The sequence below is a fragment of the Rhinatrema bivittatum genome, chromosome 5 (genome assembly GCF_901001135.1).
Source record: "Rhinatrema bivittatum chromosome 5, aRhiBiv1.1, whole genome shotgun sequence".
Lineage (NCBI taxonomy): Eukaryota > Metazoa > Chordata > Amphibia > Gymnophiona > Rhinatrematidae > Rhinatrema > Rhinatrema bivittatum.
This window is the reverse complement of record NC_042619.1, coordinates 5,593,178-5,611,966: the sequence shown is the minus strand read 5'-3', so window position 1 is coordinate 5,611,966 and position 18,789 is coordinate 5,593,178. Positions and strand designations below refer to the sequence as shown.

The following is an 18,789-nucleotide window of genomic DNA, read 5'->3' as shown; positions in this document are numbered from 1 at the left end:
GCAATGAACAGTGAAGACAATCATAAGTAAGAGCCACATTGGAAGAGTCTTCTGACTCAGCATGGGAGGCTTGTCTTGTGGCCCATTGGCGTAGCTGACTATCTACTCACTCTCAGCGAATCAGAGTGACAACAAACACTCACAGTTACACGGGGGCTTCAAATCCTCTGAGCTCTCCTCAGTCCCATTCTCAGGAAGTTCCTTCTGCCACTCCTCCGGCTCCACCTTCTCCTTCTTAGGAACAGCGTTCGCAGCTTGAGGTGCCTGAAACATAAAAACAGTCCACACTTAGCACCTTCTGACCTCACTGCAGCCCTTCACTATCCCCCCAGCTCAATCTCAGCAGACAAGAGAATGACAGGATGGGGGCTGACAGGAGACATACCACGCCTACCTTCTCTGCATGAATCCGCTGATGTTTAGCGAGCTCCGACCTCCACCTGAAGCCCTTACCACAGTCCGTACACTGAAATGGTCTCTCCCCGGTGTGAGTCTTCACGTGCGTGGTGAGGTGCTGGCGCTGGATGAAGTTCTTGCCGCACGTGGAGCACTGGTAGGGCCGCTCCCCCGTGTGGATCCTCTCGTGGATGATGAGGGAGGTGTGCCGCCGGAAGCTCTTCCCGCAGTTGTTACAGATGTAGGACCTCTCGCCCACGTGAGCCTTCAAGTGCGTCTTCAGGGTCCTCTTGCTGCTGAAGCACTTCCCGCACTCGGCGCAGGCGTGCACCCTCTCCCCTTTAGGAGTCCTAAGGTTGGGGGCGGCTTTGGCTCTCTTGCCACCCCCGCCTTCACCCTGCATGGACGGGCCTGGCTCGTCTCCTGCAGAGCTTCTCTGCTGCAGCTGCTCCCCATCTCCATCCTTGCAGACTCCTGCTAACCACCCCTGTGCCTTCAGCTGATTGGAAGGATTCTTCTCACTGCATTTATCTGACTCTCCATCACCTGCTGTACAAAGAGTGGCAGACATTAATCATGCCAGAGAACAAAGGAACATGTCCTGAGCCATTTGTGATGCATCATCAAGTTCCTCCAGGTCCACATTCTGGAGGCTCATCGGCCAGTAAACTCCTGCCCTTTCCAGCCCAAAGCACTGGCAATGCTGTGTGAGAGCTGTGAACTCCGAAACCCAAGTTCCAATCCCTCCCATCCACCACGCACTCTGTGCCCTATAGCAGGGCTTCCCAATCCAGTCCTCCTACATCGCCTGGCCAGTCGGGTTTTCAGCATTTTCACAATGGATATGCATGAAATAAATCTGCATAAAGTAGATACTGTATAAATAATCTCTTATATGAATATTCATGCAGAACATCCTGAATACCAGACTGGTTGGGTGATCCTTGAGGACCACACTGGGAACTACTGCTCTAAAGCAATCACTTACTGGGACTGCGCTGTCAGAGAAGGTCGCGAATTGTGCTACACCAGCAAAGAGAAGCAGACTGAAGCCCCTAAGGGCCTTCCTGTGGAGCTGCACGTCTGACCCTTTCATCTGCATCTTCATTTGCTACTGTGCCATGACTGGAAACTCATAACTATAGCCACTACTGCATGGGTGAGCGGGGGCAGCTGCAGAAGTGGGGAGGTGGTGGTGGTAGGTCAGAGAAGGAGGCGGGCTGTACGGAGATTCGTGGACTCCAAGTGCATCTTTAAAAAAGTGAAAGAGGCGGAAGGACCTTGTCTAGAGTCTCGGCAGCTGTGCATCACCTGGCAAGGCGATTGGTGCTCTTCCGATCCCCCAGAAGCTCCTTTGAGAGCACTGAATGCCTCAGCACTGGAGGTGCTCCCCCTCCCAGCTGTAAGGAGTGATGCCAAGGGTCGTCTCGGAGGAGACATCTCTCCATCTCACGGAGAAGGTTCCTCTTGCCACCCAGGTATGCTGTCTTTGTGGTGGTGGTGGTAGTGGGGGCTTTAATGAGATAAAAACGGACCTCCCTCCCAGGATACAAAGGAAAATTATTCCTCACCTGATAATTTTCGTTCCTGTAGTACCAAGGATCAGTCCAGGACACCTGGGTTGTGACTCCGCACCAGTAGATGGAGACAGACTAAAACTTGTGGGCGGAGCCATATATGCCCCTGTGCCAGTCACAGCCCCTCAGTCTTACGTAATGTCAAAGTAGCATAGGACAGGTAAACTAACTACAGAAACTATCCCCAACGGGAGCCATGTCCAAAAACGCCCAACTGGAACAAAACTCTCAAAACGAGAAACAGCAACCTAACAACTCAACGAGCGGACTCTCCGATTCTTCAGAGCAGCTGGGGCGGGATCCTGGACTGATCCTTGGTACTACAGGAACGAAAATTATCAGGTGAGGAATAATTTTCCTTTCCCTGTACGTACCAGGATCAGTCCAGGACACCTGGGATGTACCAGAGCTAACTTACCAAGGGTGGGAAGCAGAGAGTCCCGCACGGAGTACCCCCACTCCAAAACCCCCGGCAGTGTCTCGAACATCCAGCCGGTAATGACGTGTAAAGGTATGCAACGACTTCCAAGTAGCCGCCCTGCAAATCTCCTGGGGCGACACCTGAGAAGCCTCTGCCCAGGAAGCAGCGTGGGCACGGGTAGAATGTGCTCGGAGACCCTGCGGCATAGACTTTCCCCGTACTATGTACGCCGAACCAATGGCCTCCTTGAGCCAGCGTGCAATCGTAGCCCGGGAAGCCGGACCCCCACGCTTTGGGCCTGAGACCAAAAAGATGATCCGTAACTCGGAACGGATTGGTGACCTCTAGATAGCGAGGGACTGCCCTCCGGACATCCAACCTCCGCAACTCCTACATCTGTGGCAGCGACGCATCGTGAATGGGAAAAGCTGGAAGCTCAATGGACTGCTTCACGTGGAACGCCGAAACGTCCGTAAAGAGACTCCAGAATCCGAGATCCGAAGGAACGGCTCTCTACAGGACAGTGCCTGCAACTCTGAGACGCGACGCGCCGATGCAATTGCGACAAGGAAAACTACCTTTAACGTAAGATCCTTGAGAGTTGCCCGTTTAATGGGCTTGAAAGGAGACGAGCACAACACAGAGAGTACCCAATCGAGATTCCATGACGGACAGGGGTGGCGCAATGGAGGACGAAGGTGTTTAGCCCCCCTGAGAAAACGCGCAACATCTGGATGCAGAGCCAGGGAACCCTTGTGCCCCTTGCCCCTCAGACACCCCAGAGCCGCCACCTGGACCCTAAGGGTACTGTACGATAAGCCTTTAGCCACGCCGGCCTGCAGAAACAAAAGCATATCGGATACGGGAGCCACGGTAGGAACCACATTGCGCTCCGTGCACCATTCGTCGAAGACTACCCAGACGCGAACATAAGTCATCGAGGTAGACTGCTTTCGGGCCCGCAACAACGTAGCGACTACCGCATCCGAATAACCTTTCCTCTGCAAGTGCTGCCTCTCAAAAGCCATGCCGCGAGCCAGAAGTGATCCGCATCCGCCGAACAAACGGGGCCTTGACGGAGGAGGCCCGGAAACCCCTGGAAGCGAAGGGAAGACGCTATCGACAACTGGAAGAGGTCTGCGAACCACGGTCGCCGCAGCCATTCTGGCGCTACCAAGATTACACTTGCCGGATGCAATTCGATGCGCCGAAGAATCTTGCCGATCATCGGCCACGGAGGGAACACGTACAACAGGACACTCGTCGGCCAAGGAAGGACCAACGCGTCGACGCCTTCGGCTCCTCTCTCTCTCCGACGACTGTAAAACCTGGGCGCCTTGGCATTCTGCCAGGTAGCCATGAGGTCCATATGAGGCGTCCCCCGCTTTCGGCAAATGAGGTGAAAAGTCTCCGGCGCCAGCTCCCACTCTCCGGGATCCAGATGATGACGGCTGAGAAAATCAGCCTGAACGTTGTCGACCCCGGCAATGTGAGACGCTGCTAGGTCGCTGAGATTGCGCTCTGCCCAAGCTAGCAAGAGCTGCGCCTCCTCTGCCACGCCAGGACTTCTTGTTCCCCCCTGGCGATTAATGTAGGATACGGTGGTGGCATTGCCCGACAACACCCGAACCGCCTTTCCCCGTATCAGCGGCAGAAAGGACTGTAGAGCCAGACGCACCGCCCGGGTCTCCAGACGATTGATGGACCACTGAGTTTGGGTCGAGGGCCACCTGCCCTGCCCTGACCTGTCCAGGCAGACTGCTCCCCAGCCAGAGAGACTGGCGTCCATGGTTACCACCGTCCAGTTGGGCCCCAGGAGAGACACTCCGCCAGTCAAGTGGTCTGCTTGCGGAAGTGGTAGATGAAACTCCTCCGACACCGGCTTCCAACGGGAAAGCAACGCTGATTGCAAAGGACACAGATGAGCAAAAGCCCAAGGGACCAATGATAGAGTTGAAGCCATAGAACCCAAAACCGTCAGATAATCAGAGACCAGTGGTAGCCGAAGAGACAACAAGCGGCGAACCTGACACTGAAGCTTGCGAACTCTGTCCAGAGACAGGAACACTTTGCCCTTCCTGGTATCGAACAGGGCCCCCAGGTACTCCAGAGACTGAGTGGGAACTAGGTGGCTCTTGCTGAGGCTCACCACCCATCCCAGGGATCGCAAGAGAGCGACAACCCTGTTGACTGCCTGCCGGCACTGAGTCTCGGATTTGGCTCGAATCAGCCAATCGTCCAAGTAGGGGTGTACCAGCAACCCCTCTCTCCGAAGCTGAGCTGCGACCACCACCATCACCTTGGTGAATGTCCGGGGAGCCGTGGCCAGGCCGAAGGGAAGGGCTCGGAACTGATAATGTCGGCCCAGGATACATAACCTGAGGAACCGATGGTAGGACGGCTGGATGCCGATGTGAAGGTACGCCTCCGTGAGATCCAAGGATGCCAGGAATTCGCCGAGCTGGACTGAGGCAATTACCGACCGAATTGTCTCCATTTTGAAGCGTGGAATGCGAAGGCATCTGTTTACACCTTTCAGATCCAAAATTGGTCTTGCGGTGCCGTCCTTCTTTGACACGATGAAGTAAATGGAGTAACGGCCGAAGCCCTGCTGCCCTATGGGCACGGGGGAACTGCCCCTAAGGCTTGCAACCGTTGGAGGGTTCCCCTTACCGCTGCGCGCTTTATGGGGCACTTGCATGGCGACACCAGGAACTTGTCGAATGGGGTCCGTGCAAAATCTAACGTGTAACCTTGAATTATCACATCGAGAACCCACTGGTCCGACGTTATTTGGGCCCATACCTCGGCAAACAACTGCAGCCGAGCTCCCACGTTTGGGACGAACGACCGCAGCTGCTGCGAGGGATGGACCGGCCTCATCTCATTGGGAGGATTTTGGACCCGCGCCTCCCTGGGCTCCTCTCTGACGGCCGAATCTTTTTCCTCGAAAGGACTGGGACCAAGAGGACGACCGTGAGGGCCCCGAACGGTAAGAAGAGCCAGCGGCCCCCTGCGGACGGGATCTTCTGTCGCCGCGGAAGCGGGAACGGCCCGTGAAAGAAGACCGAGATCTAGACCGATCCTCCGGCAGCCTGAATGCCCTATTCTAACCAAGGGACAACATCAACTCATCCAACTCCTTGCCAAACAACAACTTTCCTTTGAACGGCAGGGCCCCTAGATGGGCCTTGGATGATCCGTCCGCCACCCAGTTGCAAAGCCAGCGGAGCCGACGAGCCGACACCGCCGAAACCATGGATCTAGCCGAGGTACCGAAGGAGATCATGGAGCGCATCAGCACTATAAGCAATCGCCGCCTTGAGCTGATCAGCTTGCCTGGCCTCCCCTTCCGAGAGACCTGCATTAGCCTTCAGATGCTGTGCCCAGCGCAGGCTGGCCCGCCAAGCGAAATTACTACAGATGGCTGCACGGACCCCTAAAGCGGACACCTCAAAAATTTTCTTTAGCTGTACCTCCAGCTTCCTGTCTTGGATATCCTTGAGAGCTGTGGCTCCCGTAACAGGAATCGTCGACCGCTTCGTTACGGCGGACACCGCCGAATCCACTTTCGGCAGACGGAGCAGTTCCAGCGCCTCCTCATGGCCTTGCTCACCTTGAGGCCCAGCTCCGGAGTGTCCCACTCCCGGAACAGGATGTCCGAGACCGTAAAGATGAACGGAAAAGCCACTGCGGGCCCCGTGAGGCCCAGTAGAACTGGGTCCATATTAGCTCCCTGTCTGGGCACCACCGCAGGCGCTTCCACTCCCAGCTCCTGGAGTATAGCCGGGATAAGCGGGGACAGTTCCTCCCTACGGAACAAGCGAACCACCTTAGGGCCGTCCCCCTCGACGGCAGGATTTCCTTTTCCCCCTGCTGGCTGAGACGGACCTTCATCCGGCGCACCATCAGCCCCCCCCAGAGGCTCCTCGGCCGGGTCATCCTCTCCCTGGGAGGAAGAGCTTGAGTCCGTGTCCTGCGGAACACCCCGCAAGGGACGGCTTCGCCGTATGGCGCCCCCATCAGGGCCCGTGATAGATTTCCTCTTCCGGGATCTGGTGGATCTGCCAGATCCCTTCGCTGCACCTGTCTTCCCGGATTTACTGCGGCGCTTGCATTTTAAAATCTTACGCAATAAGAGCGCGAAATCCGCGGAGTAGGAAGACCCGAACCGGACTCCCCAGATCCGGAATGCACGGGAGACCCCGCTCCCCCGGGGCCACCCCCAGCGGGTCGCCGTTGTGGAGAAAGCGCGGGAGGCAAGCCGCCATCTCCTGCTGCCTCCCTCGTGGTTTCCCGGCCTGATGCTAAAATGGCCGCCGCTCCTGTGCTGAGCGGGAACGGGTCCCCCGGGCCTGCAGCGACGGCAGATTCGCGCGCCGGCGATCGTGGCGTTCGAGCCCGGACCCCCGGAGCGGCCCCCGACGAACCCTCGCCGCCAGAAATGCTGACAGAGCAAACTTTTTCTCTAGAGAGCCGCGCACGCGGCAAACCGAGCCTCTCGGCATGCCACGAGCCGCGCGAGCGAGGAGGAGGAGAGAAGCAATAAAAAGAAATTAAATTAAATAATTGAAGCGGACGCGCACCAACAGTCCCCCCCCCTCGAAGGAACGGAGAGCCGGCACTGAAGTAAAACAGGAGCCGCCGCAAAATAAAAACAGCCAAACTTTTTTTTTTTTTTTTTACTACTGCCGCTGTCCTCGGTCCTGAGGCCTGTGTTCCAGCGGGGGTGAGTGAACCGGGCTCCCCGGTGTCACCCCCGACGCTGCTACTGCAAAAGGCGGGTCCTCGACCCTAGCAGCGGCCTCGACCAGGGGGGGATGGTCCCCTCAGGACTTTCCAAAACCCCCCTGGGAGGCAGGACCAGCGGGAATCCAAAGATCAGAAAAAAAGCAGAAAACTTATGTGTTTAACACTAAACAAAACTAACTAACCAAGGAACCCTGACCATAAAGAAAAAAACCCCAGGGAACCGGGGCTGTGACCAAACCTGCACCACCTACTGGAGACAGAGTAAGACTGAGGGGCTGTGACTGGCACAGGGGCTTATATGGCTCCGCCCACAAGTTTTAGTCTGTCTCCATCTACTGGTGCGGAGTCACAACCCAGGTGTCCTGGACTGATCCTGGTACGTACAGGGAACATGGTCATTTAATAAGTCCTGTTACATTTCAGCATTGTGTGAATAACAGGAGAAGGAGGTGGAGGGATAGGTGGGACGGACAGGGAGGGTGGAAGGATGAAGAAGAGGTGAGCTACCTTCAAGCAGCTGACCTCAGAGAGCGGTGCTTGGCGCAACTCAAGGGCCACTGATTTCATTTCCCAAGATCCAGTACTTCAGTAGACGTCCCCTGCATGGGCTGCGATGTCATTTATTGGACCAATGTAAGACTTGTGCAGAGAGGAGGATGGACAGGAGCTTTTGAGGCCCTTCTTTAGGTGTCCTAGAGCAGTGGTCCCCAAACCCTGTCCTGGGGGCCCACCAGCCAGTCGGGTTTTCAGGATATCCACAATGAATATGCATGAGAGAAAATTTGCATGTTATGGAGGCAGTGCATGCAAATTTTCTCTCATGTATATTCACTGTGGATATCCTGAAAACCCGACTGGCTGGTGGGCCCCCAGGACAGGGTTTGGGGACCACTGTCCTAGAGGACTGAGGGACTTAGGTGCCTCAGAGGTTCCTGAACCCCGTCATCGCCACAGACTTCTTAGCTTGGGCCTATAAATAGTATCAAAGCCTGCGGAGAGCTCCGTCTCTTCTAGGACCAGCACAGCCACTTAGAACTTTGCAAATACGTCCGCAAATCTTGTCAGAGAGTATCCCGGTCTCTCCTGCTGTAGTGTAACGCCTCTTCAGAGGGCTCCAATCGCCGCTCGTATAGAAGTGAGGGAGGGACAGGGCCTTGCCTGACCCTGTGCACGGCGGGTACACTGCATGTACACGCTTCTGGAGGCCAGAGGACAGGACGCTGGCAAGGCAGGGAGAGGACCCTCCTAGATTTTGGAGAATGCGGCAGAGTGTCCTGGATTTTGGGCATCTAGGCCCGTGCCCGGGTTCCCCATGCCTTAACTCTCACCCTGAGCATGAAACTGGCAGACCCAGTGCGGAAACACTGCCTCAGCAAATGCAACCCGTCTGCTGAGCACGCGGTTACCTGGTGCCGGGAAGCTGGCCACGTTCTCTTTCATCATGTTCCTGTAGATCTCTCTCTGCCACTCCTCCAGCTCCTTCCACTCCTCTTCCGAGAATGGGATGGGAACATCGTCGAAGGCTGCAGGGACCTGAAACACAAAGCAGGGCCCCAGTTAGAGCAGGGGTGCGCTTCCCTCAGCAGAAGAAGTAGCTGGGATCTGCGGCCTCCCTTCTGCTTATCTGCAGATATTCGGCCTGTCAGAGCCTCCATGTTTCAGTGTTTGAACCCTGGCACATCCGTGGCACTGGCCAGCAGCAGAGCGCGGCCCTGCGTTGGGTACGGACGCACATACTTCAGCACCTAGGACAGGCCTCACCCCTCCTCTGACAAGTGATCTTGAAATATTCAGCACGGGGAGGAGAAAGCGACTGCTGCTGACCCTCCACACAGACACACGCACACACAGGCTCTCTCACGCTCACTGCTTCTCTTTCTCACTCTCACGCACACTCGTCTTGCCCTGGGAGAGGAGAATCCCTGTCATTTAAGCACGGTGAGGAGAAAGCGACTGCTGCTGACCCTCCACACAGACACACGCGCGCACAGGCTCTCTCACGCTCACTGCCTCTCTTTCTCACGCACACGCACACTCGTCTTGCCCTGGGAGAGGAGAATCCCTGTCATTTAAGCACGGTGAGGAGAAAGCGACTGCTGCTGACCCTCCACACAGACACACGCGCGCACAGGCTCTCTCACGCTCACTGTCTCTCTCTCTCACTCTCACGCACACTCGTCTTGCCCTGGGAGAGGAGAATCCCTGTCATTTAAGCACGGTGAGGAGAAAGCGACTGCTGCTGACCCTCCACACAGACACACGCGCGCACAGGCTCTCTCACGCTCACTGCCTCTCTTTCTCATGCACACGCACACTCGTCTTGCCCTGGGAGAGGAGAATCCCTGTCATTTAAGCACGGTGAGGAGAAAGCGACTGCTGCTGACCCTCCACACAGACACACGCACACACAGGCTCTCTCACACTCACTGCCTCTCTTTCTCACGCACACGCACACTCGTCTTGCCCTGGGAGAGGAGAATCCCTGTCATTTAAGCACGGTGAGGAGAAAGCGACTGCTGCTGACCCTCCACACAGACACACGCGCGCACAGGCCCTCTCACACTCACTGCCTCTCTTTCTCACTCTCACGCACACTCGTCTTGCCCTGGGAGAGGAGAATCCCTGTCATTTAAGCACGGTGAGGAGAAAGCGACTGCTGCTGACCCTCCACACAGACACACGCACACACAGGCTCTCTCACGCTCACTGCCTCTCTTTCTCACTCTCACACATACTCGTCTTGCCCTGGGAGAGGAGAATCCCTGTCATTTAAGCACGGTGAGGAGAAAGCGACTGCTGCTGACCCTCCACACAGACACACGCACGCACAGGCTCTCTCACGCTCACTGCCTCTCTTTCTCACGCACACGCACACTCGTCTTGCCCTGGGAGAGGAGAATCCGTGTCATTTAAGCACGGTGAGGAGAAAGCGACTGCTGCTGACCCTCCACACAGACACACGCACACACAGGCTCTCTCACGCTCACTGCCTCTCTTTCTCACGCACACGCACACTCGTCTTGCCCTGGGAGAGGAGTATCCCTGTCATTTAAGCACGGTGAGGAGAAAGCGACTGCTGCTGACCCTCCACACAGACACACGCACACACAGGCTCTCTCACGCTCACTGCCTCTCTTTCTCACTCTCACGCACACTCGTCTTGCCCTGGGAGAGGAGAATCCCTGTCATTTAAGCACGGTGAGGAGAAAGCGACTGCTGCTGACCCTCCACACAGACACACGCACACACAGGCTCTCTCACGCTCACTGCCTCTCTTTCTCACGCACACGCACACTCGTCTTGCCCTGGGAGAGGAGAATCCCTGTCATTTAAGCACGGTGAGGAGAAAGCGACTGCTGCTGACCCTCCACACAGACACACGCACACACAGGCTCTCTCACGCTCACTGCCTCTCTTTCTCACGCACACGCACACTCGTCTTGCCCTGGGAGAGGAGAATCCCTGTCATTTAAGCACGGTGAGGAGAAAGCGACTGCTGCTGACCCTCCACACAGACACACGCACACACAGGCTCTCTCACGCTCACTGCCTCTCTTTCTCACTCTCACGCACACTCGTCTTGCCCTGGGAGAGGAGAATCCCTGTCATTTAAGCACGGTGAGGAGAAAGCGACTGCTGCTGACCCTCCACACAGACACACGCACACACAGGCTCTCTCACGCTCACTGCCTCTCTTTCTCACGCACACGCACACTCGTCTTGCCCTGGGAGAGGAGAATCCCTGTCATTTAAGCACGGTGAGGAGAAAGCGACTGCTGCTGACCCTCCACACAGACACACGCACACACAGGCTCTCTCACGCTCACTGCCTCTCTTTCTCACGCACACGCACACTCGTCTTGCCCTGGGAGAGGAGAATCCCTGTCATTTAAGCACGGTGAGGAGAAAGCGACTGCTGCTGACCCTCCACACAGACACACGCACACACAGGCTCTCTCACGCTCACTGCCTCTCTTTCTCACTCTCACGCACACTCGTCTTGCCCTGGGAGAGGAGAATCCCTGTCATTTAAGCACGGTGAGGAGAAAGCGACTGCTGCTGACCCTCCACACGGACACACGCACGCACAGGCTCTCTCACGCTCACTGCCTCTCTTTCTCACTCTCACGCACACTCGTCTTGCCCTGGGAGAGGAGAATCCCTGTCATTTAAACACAGAAAGAAAGCACTGAAAGTTTTTCTGGGCTACAGTACTAACCAAGCCTTGAGCTTTCTTTACGCTCTGGCTGCACTAGGAGGACATCAGAGCTCAGCGCTGCGACTGCCGCCCTCTCTCCAAGAGGGACGGGGCAGGATGTGGGGGCAGGGGGGCTGTCTAACATCCCTACTTTACGGCTTTCTCTGTAAAGAAGATGGCCCTGTGCTTTTATTTTCTTGCCGACTTAATGTATGGATTGAAAAACTCAAGTTACATCTGAAGACAGTAATGCATTGCCTGGGAAAGGAATGGACTGTGGCACAGCTCGCTCAAGGTCGAAGGAAACACGATGGGCCCGGTGGCCGTCCTCCATGCCAGGAGACCCAAATTGCAGGGGGGAGGGTTGGAGATGTTGTGGGGGCAGCGCTCACAGTCCCTGGTGGGGAAGGCACTGGGCTCCAAGTCATGGAAGAAGAGCGACGCCCTGAGGCCAGACTCGCTGGACGTGCAGAGAGCTGCGGTCACTCTGTGCTTCCTGGCCCAGGAGAGGCTCGACGGTGTCTGGACAGGAAAATAATGCGGGTAAGGTGTGAACGAAGGGCTCATGGCGCTGTTCTGAACGGTCTGCAGGGAGAGGAAGAAACTTGGAAACCCAGAATGTTGAAAACACTAAATGCGATCAGCTCAGCTCTGGGCGGCCACGCAGGCCGGAGCCCTGGACCAAGCCTGATTATTCCCGAATCACTCTGTGGGAAATACTTTTATAGGAGAGAGCTAGAGCCAGGGAAATTCTTTGCAGGCTTCCTGCTCCTGGGACCTGCTCGGCTATGTTCCCCGGGTTATCAGGTTGTTGCTCGCCGCCTCCTGCCCTGGTGCAGCTTCTTCTCGTCAGTCATGGGTCGGCTCCGATGTCACCGGCGCGGGGGATCGGGAGCCAGTGGAGGATGCTGGAAGCGTTGCGTGCCGGAAGAGCATGCGCTCCGTCGCACACACACGAAGGAGCCAGACAAAGGACTCCCCTTTCAGAGCTCTCTCTCTTAGGCGCTGAGTCGCCAGACCAAATCTGTGATCCGTTCACTCCTCTTCATGGCTCCCTGGCTTCCATTCAAGTCATTTCTGCTCACGGCAGGGATGGAGATCTATTGCCATGATATCTGGTTGTCTCTGAGAGGCAGCCATCTCGGCTGCTGCCTATTATTCCCATGATTCGGTTTCTCAAACAAAGGCTGGGATGAAAATGTTATTAATCAATGGGCAAGTAGTTAGGGAAAAAACTCTTCTTCTATGCAATATGTTATCTGCTGAGACACCTGATTTTTTTCAGAGTTACAGAAACCTGGCTTTTAGATTCAGATATATTCTTATTGAAGCAGTTATGTTTACTTGGCGATCTCATGGTCTCTCAGCCTCATTGGAAAGAACATGGTGAGGGGTCGTTAATTGTACATAAAGCTATGTAGAAATCCTCCCACGAAAATCTGGGTGACTGTTCTGGTCATGAAATATTAATGTTGTTCTCTAAAGAGTTTAGTATTTGCTTGGTTTATTCTCCTCCCAGCTTCTTAAGTATTAATTCTTCCTCTTTTTGTTTGAACACCTGTTGCAATCAAAGGCCAACCTGAACAATATGCTTTTTGTAGGTGATTTTAACCAACACGTGGACGTATCACCTTTGTCCACTAACTGTGAACTTGGCTTTTGTCAATGCCTTCTTAGTTGGCGCTTGGTCCATTAATATTAACATTACATCTGTACCATGATCTGACCGTTTTCTTATTTCTTTTCTTTATCCCTTATGCTCTCTCTTCAGATAAGTCTGCCCCCCCCACCATTGGAGTCCACCTGTGTTAAAAGGGATCATATTGATATTGATCATTGTCATGTTAACATCTGAGCTGGAAGAGTATTCACCAGCCAGTACCAAATCAACAATTTCGTCTGAGAGACAGCCCTGACCAGTGCATTGGACAAAGTTTTCCCTTATAGATCTTTCAGAACTGGCAATTTAAGAAGCCATCTGGGTTTTCTCTGGAGCTTCAGACATTGTACCCTTAATGGGGACAGAACAGACGTTCTCTACATAAGCAGGAACGCCATCGGTGTCATGTTCGATCTTCTGATGCTTTTAGGTTGTACAAGTCAATGTTAGAGGCATCTAGGCATATGATTATTTATTGCATCTACAAGGTGCTAGTAATAATGCTAAAGAATTGTTTAGGATTGCTCAAAATCTGACCACATCTTGTATGGGCCTTCATCCACTCAAATATCTACCATTAATTGTGAACATCTTTTGGCCTTCCTATTATCTAAAACTGCAAACATTTCAGCTACTTTTTCCACTCTGCATAGCTGATTTTTAGACTTTCCTGAAGCAAATGAGGTCAGAAGGTTTCTGAAATTGAAGTTTCTAATGTGGTGTCATCTTTAAATCCAGCCTTTTGTCCTTTGAATCTGTGTAATGTAGCCATTCTAAAGGCTATCAAGGATATTATTGTTCCTTTCTTGACATCTTTGATTAACCTCTCTTTGGATGAGGGTTTTGTTTATTTATTTATTTTATTTATTTATTTTTAATTTTTATATACCGATGTTCTTATAGAGACTATAAATCACTCCGGTTTACATATAACGATAAACTGCCCAACAGAGATAAGGGGGCTTTACATAGAACAGTGGTACATATGGAACATTATAACTGGATGACAATTTAACATAATGATAATAAATAATATAGAATAGTTTTACTTGTAATTAATAAAATTATGTAATATAAACTGTATAATTTAAATATTTAACTTGGATATAGTGACATATTAACCATGCCAAATATAAATAATAAGATAAAATGAATTTTGAACTTAGAAATTGTAGTCCAGTTGCAGAGGAAAATATAAATAAGATTAATTTTTAGAACTCAAAGATTGTTGTCCAGTTACAGAGACCTGAAGGTAGGACTTGGTATGGTGACCATAATTAGGGGATACTTCTTATTTGGAAGACTTTCCGTCTTGGTAGGATTGTGAGTCTGGGAAGGCTTGTTGGAAAAGAAGAGTCTTTAGCCTTTTTTTGAACTCTTGATGATTGGGTTCAAGTCTTAGATTTGGGGGGAGCATGTTCCACTGGTGGGGGCCTGCTAAGGATAGCGCTCTTTTGCTCAGAGATGATTTTACTTGTTGGGCATGCAGTGATCCTTTGTAAGCGCTTCTGATAGGTCTGGAAGATGTGTGCGGTTGGAGTTGAAAGCTTAACGTGATGGGAGCTATTTTGTTTGTCGCTTTGTGGATGATTGTGAGTACCTTATAGAGTATCCTTTGTTTAATGGGAAGCCAATGTAGATTACTAAGGATTGTTCTGTGTTCTCTTCAACAAACTTCTGTAAGGCCCCTTCTAAAATAACCACATTTTGACCCTTCTGACCTTGCAAGCTACAGACTTATTTCATCACATTCTTTTCTTTCCAAAATGATGGTATTCATTGGTTGAAGAAGATCTCTAATATCCTTGATGATTATTCAGTTTTGGAAAGCCCAAGGTTCTACTGCTCTCTCTTATCGATTCATTCAGAAGAGGCCTTGATACGGGGAATAAATATGTGCTGGTTATGCTGGATATTTCCTCAGCATTCGATGCCATTGAGAGAGTGTGGAATCCTCAGGACTGTTTTAGACTGATTTCCATCCTATTTGTGTGGTCTAAGGCAGCAAGCCAGGATTGGGTCAAGCTGTTCCAATTGGCACCCACTGAACTCTGTGTTCCATTTGGCTCAGCTTTATTTGTATTATTAAACATCTATATGGCCCCAATTTGCAGACTATTGGCTGGGCTCTGTTCGGGATACCGGCTGAATGCCAACAACATACAGTTTAATATTCAAGTGGTTCCTCATGGGACAATACTTCCGCATTGGCGTCCTATCAGACAGTGGCTGACACATAACAAGTTGTCTAAAAGTGCAATTCTAGTGCTGCAGCATACTGCTTCTTTGAGAACCCCCCAATTTATTATCTGCTCATGCAAAGAGTTTGGAGGTGGCCATGGATTCTGGTCTTACTTTTCTCAATACAATCAATTCTGTTCTTAGGTCAGGTTTCTTTAAGTTCCATGTATTACGTGGCTTAAATCTTTTACTTTCCTTTTGCTGATTTTCATTCTGTTGTGCAGGCCCTAATTTTGCTAATAAGAGGCTATTGCAATTCTTTGTACATTGAGCTCCCAACTTCAGCTTTAAGATCTTGGTAGATATTACGGAACTCTCCGGCAAGATTAATTTCCGGCCATTCCAAGAGATATCAGAACTCTCTGGTCCTCAAGGACCTCCACCGATTATCGATCACCTCAAGAGTTACCTATAAAGTATTAATGCTTGTCCATAAATTTCTTTTAATAGACTCCTTTCCATGGGCTCATGTTTACAACCCATCCCGAGCCTTACAGCCCTCCCAGAGAAGGCTTTTAGACACAAACATAGAAATGATGCCAGAAAAGGACCAAATGGTCCATCCAGTCTGCCCAGCAAGCTTATGATGGTATCTTCCGCGCCATACAATTCACCCCCATTCCAACATTGTGCCAGGCACGGCTGGCAGAGACTTGCAGGCGAGCCCTTTCTGAGCAGCCCCAGTCCTCTGGAATGCCTTCCCTCAGAAACTGCGTCTGATAAGCTGCACTAAGACATGAAAAGGGATGTTAGAGATTTATTGTTTTGGCCTTGCATTGGACTGAGCTAGGGTAGATGAAGAGACTGCTGACTTGCTTGCTCTGCTTTTGTTTTGTTTTTTTGTTTGTTTTTATTGTTCACTGCCTTGGGTTTTGGTATTGGTGGTATACAAAATATAAAATAAATGACATCAGTAGCCAGAGCTGTTTTTATCTTCTGACTACAAGACTTCTGGCGTGGCAGGCACACCGGTGCCGCAGAAACAGGGAAGGATGAAGAATTAAGGGAGGGTACTGCTGGCCATTGCAGCTGAAGGACAAGAATGTGAGGTCATTGTAAGGTCTGCAGCACACATGTCCAAGATGCCAAGGTAACATCTGAAAAGTAGCATTCCTGGCTCTGCTCCGGGCTGCCCACCTCCAGCGAGCCTCGGACCCAGCCGCGCACCTCTGGAAGAAAGCTCGAAGGTATGGAGTTGGGGGCGGGAGATTTTCTGCTGTCCTACCAGCTTCCTTCCATTATCTGTCTGTTTTCTGAGGCAGGACTGTGGCTCCCATGCTCCTCTCGCCTCTGGTACTTCCCCACTCTGAGCGGCTCTGTTCAATATCACCCATGACAGTTCCTTCCTGCCCTGCTGAGTCCCTCAGATATTGCACAGCAGGTAATCACTCTTCCAGGGGCTGTGAACGCTACCTCATCACCACCACCAGCCTGGCCACTACGAGGAGCAAGCTTGGAGACAAGGTCTGAAAGACTGCAACACAAATTAAGGAACAGCACGTAGTCCTCCAATCTTATCGTCTACTTCTAATCAATCATCTACCCAGACACATCCATAAGAACAAAAGAACATGCCATACTGGATCAGACCAAGGGTCCATCAAGCCCAGCATCCTGTTTCCAACAGTGGCCAATCCAGGCCATAAGAACCTGGCAAGTACCCAAACACCAAGAAGATCCAATGCTACTGATGCCAGTAATAGCAGTGGCTATTCCCTAAGTAAACTTGATTAATAGCAGGTAATGGACTTCTCCTCCAGGAACTTATCCAAACCTTTTTTAAACACAGCTACACTAACTGCACTAACCACATCCTCTGGCAACAAATTCCAGAATTTAATTGTGCGTTGAGTGAAAAAGAACTTTCTCCGATTAGTCTTAAATGTGCTACTTGCTAACTTCATGGAATACCCCCTAGTCCTCCTATTATTCGGAAGAGTCAATAACCGATTCACATCTACCTGTTCTAGACCTCTCATGATCTTAAACACCTCTATCATATCCCCCCTCAGCCGTCTCTTCTCCAAGCTGAAAAGCCCTAACCTCTTCAGCCTTTCCTCATAGGGGAGCTGTTCCATCCCCTTTATCATTTTGGTTGCCCTTCTCTGTACCTTCTCCGTCGCAATTATATCTTTTTTGAGATGCGGTGACCAGAATTATACGCAGTATCGAAGGTGCGGTATTTCTCATTCAAAAAGCTTACATTCCACATTGCCCCTTCCATGTTTATCAGCATAACCAGGCTCCTCAAATGCAATCACAGCAAGAACGACGACTTCCACCCAGAGGAGGCAATTATGTCATTTTTCCTTTAAATGGCAGCTTCACAAAGGGGTAGATTTTCTAAATTTGCGCGATAGCGTACTTTTGTTCGCGCACCAGGCGCGAACAAAAGTACGCTGGATTTTATAAGATACGCGCGTAGCCGCGCGTATCATAAAATCCGGGGTCAGCGCGCGCAAGGGGGTGCACATTTGTACAACCTGCGCGCGCCGAGCCCAGCGCGCGCTGCCTGTTCCCTCCGAGGCCGCTCCGATTTCGGAGCGGCCTCGGAGGGAACTTTCCTTCGCCCTCCCCCCACCTTTCCCTCCCTTCCCCTACCTAACCCACCCCCCCGGCCCTATCTAAAACCCCCCCCCTTACCTTTGTTTCATGATTTACGCCTGCTAACAGCAGACGTAAATCAGCGCGCGCCGGCTGGCTGCCCCGCTCCGTGTTCCGGTCCCGGGGGCTGGTCCGGAGGCCGCAGCCACGCCCCCGGAACGCCCTCGGGCTGGAACCACACCCGCGTCGCCGCCCCCAAAACGCCGCGTCACGCCCCCCTCCCCGACACGCCCCTTTTATGAAGCCCCGGGACTTACGCACGTCCCGGGGCTCTGCGTGTGCCAGCGGCCTATGCAAAATAGGCCGCTGGCACGCGAGGGATTTACGCGCACAGGGCATTTAAAATCCACCCTAAAGAGAAAATGCAGGTTTGAGCACAAAGCAAAACTATCGTACCTGCTCTGATTATTGTAACAAACCCCACAGGTAAGATCCGTCCATGGGTTTGCTGGACAGTGGTTACTTTGATTATCTATTCCTATGTTTTCTGTAAGGAATATTTATTTATTTTGAGGACAACAACAAAAGCCTTTTCCACAGCATTTTATTACCCAACCTTAATGCAGGGAAACAGACGCAAGCCGTTGTACACAGTGCGGATCTCTTCCTGAACTGTTAAGAGGCAGTCCTGGGTGTGGGGGCAATGTTTCCAACAGAAAACTTCCCCACAGGGAAGGCAGGGGCGTATTTCTGCAGGTAATGCTTGAGGGAGCAATAACCAAACTAAAGTGCCCATGCACCCATGGAAACCGCACAGGTAAAAAATATCCACCAAGTTTGCACTAACACAGGTAGTTACTGCTCCCTTAGAACATGACAAGGTGGTGGGGGATGGGGTAATCATTAGACCTGGGCACTTTTAGTACAACATATAGGAAAATTAGGTTCTTACCTTTGCTAATTTTCGTTCCTGTAGTACCATGGATCAGTCCAGACAGCT

The 18,789-nt window shown here is 52.0% G+C and overlaps 1 protein-coding gene across 1 annotated transcript in view; it reads right to left on the bottom strand.

The window, feature by feature from the left end:
• Positions 1–18,789, bottom strand: part of LOC115091748 (zinc finger protein 420-like) — a 91,487-nt gene that overhangs the window by 61,143 nt on the left and 11,555 nt on the right. The window contains exons 3-5 of the mRNA XM_029601926.1: positions 8,553–8,679; positions 395–945; positions 144–264 (exon numbers count right to left, since the gene is read on the bottom strand). Coding sequence (XP_029457786.1) covers positions 144–264; positions 395–945; positions 8,553–8,679 — 799 coding nt within the window. The remainder of the gene's footprint in view (positions 1–143; positions 265–394; positions 946–8,552; positions 8,680–18,789) is intronic.